The sequence below is a fragment of the Hyperolius riggenbachi genome, chromosome 9 (genome assembly GCF_040937935.1).
Source record: "Hyperolius riggenbachi isolate aHypRig1 chromosome 9, aHypRig1.pri, whole genome shotgun sequence".
Lineage (NCBI taxonomy): Eukaryota > Metazoa > Chordata > Amphibia > Anura > Hyperoliidae > Hyperolius > Hyperolius riggenbachi.
The window spans coordinates 263,121,439-263,134,521 of record NC_090654.1 but is presented as its reverse complement, the minus strand read 5'-3'; the positions used below and the strand labels follow the sequence as shown (position 1 = coordinate 263,134,521).

At 45.1% G+C, this 13,083-nt stretch overlaps 1 protein-coding gene across 1 annotated transcript in view; it reads right to left on the bottom strand.

Annotated features, from left to right (window-relative positions):
• GTF2A1 (general transcription factor IIA subunit 1) overlaps positions 1-13,083 on the bottom strand; it is a 58,704-nt gene that overhangs the window by 28,650 nt on the left and 16,971 nt on the right. Inside the window, exon 2 of the mRNA XM_068254440.1 lies at positions 1,147-1,248. Coding sequence (XP_068110541.1) covers positions 1,147-1,248 — 102 coding nt within the window. The remainder of the gene's footprint in view (positions 1-1,146; positions 1,249-13,083) is intronic.

Below are 13,083 nucleotides of genomic sequence, written 5' to 3'. Positions count from 1 at the left end.
TCACTGCTGCAGCACTCAAGTTTACACTTTCCAGCATCCCTGCATTACAGCATAAACATTGTTCACCATAAGTAGATGCAGACTAGTAGTTCATGGAAAGTAACTAAGACCATGACCCACTCCCAGGAGAATATCTGTTTAAAGCATGTATTGACAGGTGCACAGCTGCAGGCAAGAAGAGCTTTGTATTGACAGGCGCACAGCTGCAGGCAAGCAGAGCTCTGTACGGATAGGTGCACAGCTGCAGGCAAGCAGAGCTCTGTACGTATAGGTGCACAGCTGCAGGCAAGCAGAGCTCTGTACGTATAGGTGCACAGCTGCAGGCAAGCAGAGCTCTGTATGGATAGGTGCACAGCTGCAGGCAAGCAGAGCTCTGTATGGATAGGTGCACAGCTGCAGGCAAGCAGGGCTCTGTATGGATAGGTGCACAGCTGCAGGCAAGCAGAGCTCTGTATGGATAGGTGCACAGCTGCAGGCAAGCAGAGCTCTGTATGGATAGGTGCACAGCTGCAGGCAAGCAGGGCTCTGTATGGATAGGTGCACAGCTGCAGGCAAGCAGAGCTCTGTATGGACAGGTGCACAGCTGCAGGCAAGCAGAGCTCTGTACGGATAGGTGCACAGCTGCAGGCAAGCAGAGCTCTGTACGTATAGGTGCACAGCTGCAGGCAAGCAGAGCTCTGTACGTATAGGTGCACAGCTGCAGGCAAGCAGAGCTCTGTATGGATAGGTGCACAGCTGCAGGCAAGCAGGGCTCTGTATGGATAGGTGCACAGCTGCAGGCAAGCAGGGCTCTGTATGGATAGGTGCACAGCTGCAGGCAAGCAGAGCTCTGTATGGATAGGTGCACAGCTGCAGGCAAGCAGAGCTCTGTATGGATAGGTGCACAGCTGCAGGCAAGCAGGGCTCTGTATGGATAGGTGCACAGCTGCAGGCAAGCAGAGCTCTGTATGGACAGGTGCACAGCTGCAGGCAAGCAGAGCTCTGTATGGATAGGTGCACCAGAATTATTTCAAGATCAGTAACACACAGTGCCAGAGCCAGAGCCTGCCAGGAAACCACATTGACCAATAGGAAGCCAGCAGCAGCAGCCTGTCTGTGTCTCTATACAGGTCTCCACCACAAATCCCAACCTGTTTGTCTACTCACCGTCTTCAGCTCCATGAGAACCTGTTCATCCACTCCCTCGTCCAGGAACAGCTCACGCACGTCATTAATCACATCCTCAATCACCGTCTTGTACAATTTAGGCTGCAAGAAGGCAAACAGCGATTAATCTTACTTTCCGCTGACATCTTTACACACTCTGCCAGAGACGCACTGTGCACAGAACAGCAGCCAAAACACAATACAGAGTTTAGCCCGTCTAATAACTGTAATTTGATCTCTCTGCTGTGTTAGCTGGCTGCCTCAGCAAAGGAGCTAATTTGTAAACACAGGATGTTAACCCCATGTCTGCTTCCATGAAAGCAGGAAGAAGACACACTGCAGAATTATTGCAGGATTTGTATCAGCTGTAACAAAAACGTTTTTTTTTTAACCTCGTTACGCTATTCTATTACATATCTTTTAGAGCAGAGAGGAAGTTGTGAGTTCAGGTCCAGAAATAAGGTTATTTTCTCAATCTCGAATGCCCATACTTTATATCCCGGCGACTTTGGGTTGCAATAAAGGGAAGCGGTGTGCTACTGATACTGAACTGAAGATCTCAAGACAGATTGGCGCAATCAGCGTTCCGTCAGATATCTGCTGCAGGTGGTATAGTGATCGATATTTCCCCATTGATTTTACATCAGGGACATATTATTATTAATATTATTGATTTATAAAGCGCCAACATATTCCGTGGCGCTGTACAAAGTAAGAAACAAACATGGTGTACATTATAATACAGACAATGGTGTACACCAAAATACAAGATACATAATTAGTGACAAAATACAAACAATGATACAAAAACAAATTATAGAATTGGTAATAACAGTGATAAAATTAACATGATGAATAAAATGTATAATGGTTACCAAGACACAAAAGGGGGAGAGAACCCTGCCCTTACGAGCTTACAATCTAAAAGGAATGGGGGTGGGGGTGGGGGGTGGTTGGGGCAGTGGAAACAGGAGGAGGGGTAGTATGCAGCAAATATATAGAGGCTGTGTGTTTTAGGATACCTAGTAGGAGTGCAATTTGGTCTTAGGACAAAGGGAAGTGGCCTAAGGTAGCGCATATGCTTGTCGGAACAAGTGTGTTTTTAGAGAGCGTTTAAAGGCAACAGAGGTTGGCGAGTGACGGATGTGTTGAGGGAGGGCATTCCAGAGGAGGGGTGAAGTGCGTGCGAAGTCTTGTAAACGTGAATGTGAGGATTTGATTCTAGAGGACAACAGAAGATCGTGTGCCGATCTGAGATTGCGATTGGGTTTGTATCTGGAAATTAGTGAGGATATGTACCGGGGAGAGAGATTGTGAAGAGCTTTGTAGGTTAGGGTTAGGAGTTTGAACTGAATTCTCTGGTTAATTTGCAGCCAGTGAAGAGCTTGATAAAGAGGGTCGGCAGAGGAAGATCGAGAAGAAAGATGAATGAGATGAGCAGCTGAGTTCAGTACTGACTGGAGCGGGGCCAGTCTGTTAGAAGGTAGTCCACAGAGTAGTATGTTGCAGTAGTCCAGACGAGAAATTATAAGAGCATGTATTAACATTTTAGTTGTGTCTTGAGTGAGAAAAGGACGGATGCGAGATATGTTTTTGAGTTGGAGATGGCAGGAGCTGGTTATGAAGTGAACATGAGGAATAAAAGAGAGAGATGAGTCGAATATCACCCCCAAGCACCGAGATTTGGGAACTGAAGTTATGGGAGTGTTATTAACATTTATTGTTACTTCAGGCAGGGAGGTGGACAGAGACGGTGGAAAAATTATTAGTTCAGTTTTACTCATATTAAGTTTTAGGAAGCGAGAGGACATGAAGGAGGATATAGCAGACAAGCAGTCAGTCAGGAACACGTTTAAGGAGGGAGTTAAAGGGACACTTAAGTAAAAATAAATAAATAAATAATGAGTTTTACTCACCTAGGGCTTCCAGTAGCCCCCTGCAGCTGTCCGGTGCCCTTGCCGTCTCCCTCCGATTCTCCTGGCCCCGCCGGCAGCCACTTCCTGTTTCGGTGACAGGAGCTGACAGGCTGGGGAAGCGAGTGATTCTTCGCGTTCCCAGACACATTAGCACCCTCTATGCTGCTATATGGTATATGATATATGCTATAGCAGCATAGATGGCGCTATTGTGGCCAGGAACACGAAGAATCACTCGTGTCCCCAGCCTGTCAGCTCCTGTCACCGAAACAGGAAGTGGCTGCCGGCGGGGCCAGGAGCATCGGAGGGAGACGGCGAGGGCACCGGACAGCTGCAGGGGGCTATTGGAAGCCCCAGGTGAGTAAAACTCTTTTTTTTTTTACTTAAGTGTCCCTTTAAGGTCTGGGGCAGAGAGGTACAGTTGTGTATCGTCTGCATAGAGGTGGTATTGAAACCCGAATGAGTTGATTAAATCACCAAGACCGTGCATGTAGATGGAAAAGTGGAGAGGACCAAGGACAGAGCCTTGGGGAACCCCGACAGACAAAGCATGAGGAGAAGAGATTTGATCTGAGTAGGAGACTGTGAAGGACCTTCCAGAGAGGTAGGAAGATAACCATGTGAGAGCAAGGCCCTTTATTCCTACATTTGAAAGGATTTGTAGGAGTAAGGTGTGGTCGACAGTATCAAATGCTGATGACAGGTCAAGAAGGATGAGTATGGAAAATTGACCTTTGGATTTGGCTGTAAGAAGGTCATTGGCCACTTTGGTAAGGGCCGTTTCCGTGGAGTGGTTGGAGCGAAAGCCAAACTGGAACTGATCAAGTAGGGAGTTAGCAGATAAATAATGGCTTAATTCTGCATGTATATGGCATTCAAGTAGTTTGGATGCAAATGGGAGAAGTGACACTGGGCGGTAGTTGGCAAGTGTGGTAGGATCTAGAGAAGGTTTTTTTAAGTAGTGGTGTCACAACAGCTTTTTTGAGTGGGGACGGAAAGATGCCAGTGGAGAGGGACAGGTTAAATAGCGTTGTTAGGGCAGGCAAGAGAGAGGAGGATAGCTGCGGAATGAAATGGGAGGGAATAGGATCCAAAGAACAGGTGGTTAGATTAGCTTTGGCAATTACAGAGGAGAGAGAGTGTTCAGAGAGTGGAGAGAAGGCAGTTAGAGAGCAGTCAATGAGAGGTGTGGAAGTGGGATTTGAGGGCAAGGAGAATTCACTTCTGATTTTGTCAATTTTCTCAGTGAAGTATGTTGCAAATTCTTCAGCTTATAAGCAAGATGAAGAAGGAGGAGGGGGGATGGAGGACGGAGTTGAAGGTGCTGAACAAGCGTTTTGGATTGTGTAAATGGGCGGATATTAGGGAAGAAAAATAGGACTTTTTTGCCACATGTCGGACACATTGTGTAGTCCAGGGGTCAGGAACCTTTTTGGCTGAGAGCCATAAACGCCACATATTTTAAAATGTAATTCTGTGAGAGCCACACAATACATTTCAAACTGAGACAGTGCGCATGTGCAGCAGAGAGCTCATGTCCCTGTTGCCATGGTGATGTGTAACATCAGTAATTTCCCAGACCAGAGAAATACCGACTAACAGGTTGTACAATTAGCTAGCTGACTTGGGGTTGATTCACTTTGTAGGACGAGATCCCCGCACTTTGGCCTAATAGGCTGCCTGTCAAGTGAAAGGCAGCCTAATGGGTCAATCGAAGTGCAGGTATCTCGTTCTACAAAGTCACTGGACCTGACAGGGTCCAAAGTGGGACAGTTGGAGCAGCCGTTCATTTTGGGGTAGTGAGAGTAAGTCAGTAGTGCGTGCTACAGCAGTAGAAAATTTTATTTGCGCTGCCACACTAAGCTGCGCTGCTTGAGCAATGTAGGTTAGTGAATCAACCCCTACTGATTTCTCTGTGAGCCAGATGCAGCCATCAAAAGAGCCACATCTGGCTCCCCAGCCATAGGTTCCCTACCCCTGGTGTAGTCTATGCTTGGCTTTACTCATGCAGGCAGGATTATATACATGTCTTCAAATTAAAGGGAACCTGAAGTGAGAGGGATATGGAGGCTGCCATATTTATTTCCTTTTAAACAATACCAGTTGCCTGGCAGTCCTGTTGATCCTCTGCCCCTAATACTTTTTGCCATAGACCCTGAACAAGCATGCAGCAGATCAGAACTTTCTGACAAGATTAGCTGCTTGTTACAGGTGTGTGGTTCAGACACTACTGCAGCCAAATAGATCAGGAGGACTGCCGGGCAACTGGTATTGTTAAATAGGAAATCAATATGGCAGCCTCCATATCGCTCTTTCAGGTTCCCTTTAACTGTAATCACTGCATACTGTTTGCTATCAGTGAAGGAGAAAGGTGACCATACATTATTCAATTCACCATCCAGAGATTAAGTAATCGACTTTATTGGGCGATCGAAAACTGGGTGGTCAATCGAAAGCGATTCGACTACTGGCCAACACACTGCAAGTGAGATCTTGGCGACTGTCCTTCACTAATCGATCTACACAATGTTGTCCTCTATGCTCTGGAACCAGAATTCGATATTGTGTGGATGGAAATGATGTGAACATCGGCCGATCCCTGTAGGACTGGCTGTTTTCCCTCCTGCTCGATCAAGGAAATTTGTCGATCCGGGCAGGTATCCATCAATTGAGCAGAACGGAACATAATCGATTGTTTGCTGATCCAATTAAATGATTGAATCGAATGGTCCATCGTACAGGAAAATCGAGTAATATATAGGAACCTTAACCCTTTGGGAGATCGGCTGCCTAACCCCCCATAAGGACCAGGGCATTTTACCTGCTGGGGGAGGGGGGGGGCAGCCAGATCCCCAGTATTGTTAGGTAAGCATTAGTGTCCCCAATATAGCCCGGTGTCCCCTGTATTGCCAGCAGCCTTTACTCACCTCCTAGGTTCCAGCGATGAGCAGCTCTACCTGACATCCCCGCTCGCTCTGCCGTTAAGTTTCAGGTCGCGGCTTGATGACGTCATCAAGCCGGGACCCGCCACTTATGTCAGAGCGAGCAGAGATGCTGGCCAGAGTGGAGGGGAGCGACGATCGCCTGGGGGAACGTCAGGAAGGTGAGTGGATCCTCTTCTACCCCTCCTACCACAGCTGATCTAATAGTGATCACTATGATCCTCCGATGATCGTAGTGATCACAGGATCAGGAGCCAAGCGCAATGCCTCTGAATCACTGAGGGTACGTTTCCACTGTAGCGTTACGTTTTCGCCTGCAAAAAATCGTATAAGATTTTTCTGATTGTTGAAAATTCGCATGTAAATTTGTACGTGTTTTATGCGAATTTTCGTACGCGAAAATTCGCATTAGTTACATATGCATAATCTGCCTAGTAACAGCTTAGTCATGACTGCTGACAACTTCCTGTAACCATGGATCTAATGAGAATTTTCGGGCAAGTAACGCGAAAATTAGCATTGCCTATACAAAGCATTGTACGCGATGTCCGAAAGAATGATACAGGACCTCAGATTTTTTCACGCGTACGAACGCTAACGAAAATTCGCATAGAGTGGAAACAGCTGCATTGACTAACATTAGTTTTAAAATCTATGCAAATTTTCTGAGCAGAAAAACTGACACAAAACGCACAAGTGGAAACCTAGCCTGAGGGCAGATGTCAGCTGTCATATGATAGCTTAATCTCCCCTCTCGGGGTGCGCATGATCTTGTCGGGAGCGGAAACAGCAGGTGGCGTAAATCCTGCGACGTATCAGAGTTAGACAGCCACAAGTACAGCGTAGGATTTACTACCACCGGTCCCCAAAAGGTTAAAGGACAGAGAGATATGGAGGTAGCCATATTTATTTCCTTTTAAACAATACCAGTTGCCTGGCAGCACTGCTGACTTATTTGGCTGCAGTAATATCTGAATTACACTAGAAACAAGCATGCAGCCAATCTAGTCAGATCTGACAATGTCAGAAACACCAGATCTGCTGCATGCTTGTTCAGGATGTATGTCTAAAAGTAAGAGGCAGAGGATCAGCAGGACAGCCAGGCAACTAGTATTGCTTAAAAGGAAATAAATACTGTATGTCAGCCCCCATATCCCTCTCGCTTCAGTTGTCCGTTAAAAGGACCTCTGTCGCGAAAATCTTAAAATTTAAAATACATGTAAACATATACAAATAAGAAGTACTTTTCTTTCAGAGTAAAATGAGCCATAAATTACTTTTCTCCTATGTTGCTGTCACTTACAGTAAGTAGTAGAAATCTGACATTACTGACAGATTTTGGACTAGCCCATCTTCTCATGGGGGATTCTCAGGGTTTTCTTTATTTTTAAAGTGGATCCGAGGTGAACTTTTACACATTGCATAATTGTGTTCCTTTCCTATTGTTTATAGGGCATTCCTTAAAGAGACTCCGTAACAAAAATTGCATCCTGTTTTTTATCATCCTACAAGTTCCAAAAGCTATTCTAATGTGTTTTGGCTTACTGCAGCACTTTCTGCTATCACAGTCTCTGTAATAAATCAATGTATCTTTCCCCTGTCAGACTTGTCAGCCTGTGTCTGGAAGGCTGCCAAGTTCTTCAGTGTTGTGGTTCTGCTATGAACCCCCCTTCCAGGCCCCTCTATGCACACTGCCTGTGTATTATTTAGGATTAGAGCAGCTTCTCTCTTCTCTCTTATCTTTTACAAGCTGGATAAATCGTCCTCTGAGCTGGCTGGGCTTTCACATACTGAGGAAATTCAGACAAGGGCAAAGCTGTTTGCAGGAAGAAAAGAGCAGCCTGAAACTTCAGTGCATGAGAGATGCAGGGGGAAAGAAACACACAAATGACCTCTTGAGATTCAAAAGGAAGGCTGTATACAGCCTGCTTGTGTATGGATGTATTTTCTATGTGTGGACATACTGTACATCAACCTACTTCCTGTTTTGGTGGCCATTTTGTTTGTTTACAAACAAACTTTTTGAAACTGTTTTTAACCACTTTTAATGCGGCGGGGAGCGGCGAAATTGTGACAGAGGGTAATAGGAGATGTCCCCTAACGCACTGGTATGTTTACTTTTGTGCGATTTTAACAATACAGATTCTCTTTAAGCCAAATACTTTTTTGTTTTTATTTTAATACTCTAATTCCCTATAAACTAAATAAACCACGCCCACAGGTTTTCAGAGAGCCTTGGCAGTAGCAAGGGCTCATGGGAGCTCAGTCTGGGCAGGAGGAGGAGGTGTTACTAGCCATTGATTTCAGAGGCAGAGAGTAGGGGGGGGGGGGGGCGATTAGGTTTTTTTCACAGGCTGAGTGCTCAAGATACAGATAAGCCTGCCTCTGTGTAATGTTTACAAACAACATGGCTGCTGTTATTGTATCACAGGAAGAAATAATCATTTTCTATTAAAGCTGTTTGCAGCTAGATTTGCTGTGTAAACTAAACTTTAGATAAGATATGCAGACAAGTTACTTGTTATAGTTAATCTTTCATCTCGGATCCGCTTTAACCTCGAGGACCGCAGTCTTAAACCCCCCTAGTGACCAGGCCACTAATAATTACTAATTAGGCCTCGCTGCAGGGCCGCACAACTCAGCACACAAGCGATTCCCCACCTTTTCTGCCTACCAACCGAGCTCTCTCATTGGTGGGCAATGATCGCTCCCAGGATGTTGATTTTATTTTTTTGTAAATATTTATGTGTTTTTTTAAAAATAATTTTTCCCTTTAATTCAAATATCCCTCCCTCCCCTTGCCAGCCAATCAGGCTTCAATAGGCTTCAGCCTATGACAGCGGATTACCTCCCCAGGGGCTAGCCAAGTGACATGGCTGTCCCCAGTACAGCGCTGCCGTAGATCGTAAAAAGACAGCGGTTTCGCCGTCTAACAGTCTACTACCGGCGCTGGGAGACTGATGGTGGAGAGGAGCTCCGTCATTCATGCAGAGATGCGCGCACATGATATCCTGCAATCCCCGCCCCTAGCACTTCAGGCCAATTGCCATGGTGTGGTCGTGTAGCTGCTGCGCTGCTCACGTCAATTGGCGTGGAGTAGTTGCTTAGGGGTTAAAAGCACTTAGTGAATGGCAGTTGCTCCATCCAACTGCCAAAAAAGTGTGTAGCGAGCAGGGAGGCTGGCCAGCATCACTGTATAAATCTTTTTTCAGGGAATGTCTTTATAAAGAATAAAGGCCATGCTGAGAATCCATCATGAAGAGATGGACTAGCCCAAAACCTGTCGCTTCTGTCAGATTTCTAATACCTACTGTAAGTGACAGCAACATAGGAGAAAAGTAATTTATGGCTCATTTTACTCTGGGAGAAATACACTTATTTGTATGTGTTTTAAATTTTAAGGACAGTTCCTCTTTAACTGTAAAAGATTGTTTGCATTCCGGGAACGTATTTGCACAAACGGCCATGGTTATTTAACGGGGCCATACCCATTCGTTTTTTTTTTTGCATTTTAAAAAAACTCAGCTTTTGTATTATTCCATACATCCTTTGCCAAGTTTCTATATTAATTATGTTGCGATGTCGCAACAAATGTGTGTTTTTTCTATATAGGAACTAGTATGGTGTGCGCAAACACATACGACTGCAGAGTACAGTCCTCCCCAAAGAGGAAGCTTTTGGTCTAATAATCTTCAGACTCTACATCCTTTGTGCAAAAAAAAAAAAAAAAAAAGTGATTCGCCTCAAAAAACAAACAACATAAAAGTATAATGGATCAGTGAGGTAGACTGGCATGGAGCGCGGCAACGCCCTCGCCCGACAAACGCGATCACCATCTAGTCACAGCAGGCCATGGATGGTCTCTGCAGGGCTGCACATATCAGCACAGCGCGGAGCGAATAGCTGCACAGTGTGACTGCCCTTCCCCCCCCTCCACTGCTATATAAAGCCTGTACGGCCAGGGAGGATGGGGCGCTGACGTCACCCACCCATGGCTCCCCCCTCCCCCTCCTGCCTGCTGTATATAGAGCACTGCCATCGCCAGCTTCAGCAGGAGGCTGGGAGAGACGGAGCTGGAGACTTCACAAAACGCTCTGCGTGATTCTTACGCACGGCTTGCCGTTTACAGACAGCCACAATCCAGTATTGATCTGTTATGCTGGGTACACATGATTCAATTTCCTGTCCGATCGATGGGTCGAATTGATAATTTCCGACATGTCCGATCTGCTCCCGATAAAGAGATCGATTTTATGCAGTAGTGATCTGTATCAGCGACAAAATTGCGAGATTACCAGAGCGCGAGTTTCTGAACTCACGAATTACCGCAGAAAATGTTAGGCTGCAAACGAGGGGATAAGTCGTTTTTTTTTGCAGTGAGATGGCGACATGCATCGGCCAGCGAACACTGTGATATGCAAACTTTTATTAAAGGGCTAATAATTATCTATATCATGTATATTGTTAAGGCTACTACACACCATGCAATTTTCATGTCGGATCTGCTTCCAATCGAGAAATGTCGATTATGATATTATATAAGGAGGCTTTGAACAGAGGCGCCAATGTAGAATAAAAACGTCTAAAAACAGTTTAAAAGGGGAAAGTTGGTGGACTTACCACCCTCGAAAAGAGACAGACTAGGAGTCGTTATTTCAGTAATAAAAAATAACATTTAATCATTGCTCCAGTATGCAACACGTTTCATGGGCAAAAATCCCGCTTTGTCAGGCAATTCAATGGAAAAAAAGGGAATTAGTGCAGGTCTGTGTAACAGCCGGGCGATTAAATGTTATTTTTTATTACTGAAATAACGACTCCTAGTCTGCGTCTTCTTGAGGGAAGCAAGTCCACCAACTTCCCCCTTTTAAACTGTTTTTAGACGTTTTTACTCTACATTGGCGCCTCTGTTCAAAACCTCTTTATATAGTCTAGTCCACCCCTGGTGGAGAGGTACATCCCCATTTTTCCTATGTACAGAGAGCGACTTCTTAAAGGGAACCTGAAGTGAGAGGGATATGGAGGCTGCCATATTTATTTCCTTTTAAGCAATACCAGTTGCCTTGCTGCCGTGCTGGTCCTCTGCCTCTAATTCTTTCAACCATAGACCCTGAACAAGCATGCAGCAGGTCAGGGGTTTCTGACAATATTGTCAGAACTGACAAGATTAGCTGCATGCTTGTTTCTGGTGTAATTCAGTTCACTACTGCAGCCAAATAGATCAGCAGGGCTGCCAGGCAACTAGTATTGTTTAAAAGGAAATAAATATGGCAGCCTCCATATCACTCTCACCTCGGGTTCACTTTAAACCTGAGTGGGTTCAGGTCATAATTCTCCCCGCCTACCTTTGAAGTGGTTACCTGGCTGGTAACTTATACTTGTGAGTATATCTATTGTTGGCTTAATTTAACCATCTGTATCAAAAACTGCTACACTATATTGGGCTCTCGGTTCTCCTCTTTGTTTTACATGATTTTGAGATTAGTACTGCTCAAATTCGATCTCTTTCTTAATCAGAAGCAGATCAGCCACGCTGGAAATGATCGATTTGACATGAAAATTGCATGGTGTGTATAAGCCTTTTGTGTTGGTGTTGTGTTTCGGCAATACCAAAAGTGTTCCAGCAGTGTAAGCTGCAACTTGCAAGTAAAGAACCACACATGCGCAGGAATTCAGTCACATTATCCGCTCATGCACAAAAATTCAGTCACATGATCTGCACATGGGCAGAACTTCAGTCACATGATCTGCACATGGGCAGAACTTCAGTCACATGATCTGCACATGGGCAGAACTTCAGTCACATGATCTGCACATGGGCAGAACTTCAGTCACATGATCTGCACATGGGCAGAACTTCAGTCACATGATCTGCACATGGGCAGAACTTCAGTCACATGATCTGCACATGGGCAGAACTTCAGTCACATGATCTGCACATGGGCAGAACTTCAGTCACATGATCTGCACATGGGCAGAACTTCAGTCACATGATCTGCACATGGGCAGAACTTCAGTCACAAGATCTGCACATGGGCAGAACTTCAGTCACATGATCTGCACATGGGCAGAACTTCAGTCACATGATCTGCACATGGGCAGAACTTCAGTCACATGATCTGCACATGGGCAGAACTTCAGTCACATGATCTGCACATGGGCAGAACTTCAGTCACATGATCTGCACATGGGCAGAACTTCAGTCACATGATCTGCACATGGGCAGAACTTCAGTCACATGCTCCACATATACTGTACACAGAAATTCAGTCATGGGATCTGCACATGCCCAGGACTTCAAACACATGATCTGCACATACACAGAAATTCAGTCACATGATCTGAACATGTGCATAACTTCAGTCACGTGATCCGTAAATGCGCATGACTTCAGTCACATGGTCACACATGCTCATAAATCCGCTCTTTTGATCCGCACATGCGCAGAACTTCAAAGGAACCTGATGTGTGAGACCCGTGGAAGCTGCCATATTTACTTCCTTTTAAAAAATACCAGTTTCCTGGCAGCCTTTCTGATATTTCTGGTCAGTAGGGTCTAAATCACACACCTGAAACAAGCATGCAGCTAATCTTGTCAGATTTGTCATAGATATCTGATCTGCTGCATGCTTGTTTAGGGTCTATGGCTTAAAGAGAACCTGTACTGAGAAAAAATATTTAAAATAAACACATGAGGTAACTTCAAATGAACATTACATAGTTACCTGGCCATCAGTTCCTCTCAGAAGCTCACCATTTCTTCTGACAATGATCCTTTCCAGTTCTGACAACATTTTGTCAGATCTGAAATATATCAGTTGCTGTCAGTAAATTATCAGTTGCTGTCAGTTATAGCTGAGAGGAAAACTGATGTACCAGGTAATGTCCATGTTTCCCTATGGCTCAAGTGGGCGATGTTACAGTTTAACTGTGTGCTGACCAGGAAGCTGTTATGGGTAATGCCCATTTTCAAAATTGAGGACGGAAAATTCCCTTGATCACAGTGAACAAACAGGACGCAGGAGAGGAGAAAGAGATTGAGGAGTAGACTACATGGAAGGTAAGTATGACTTGTGTAT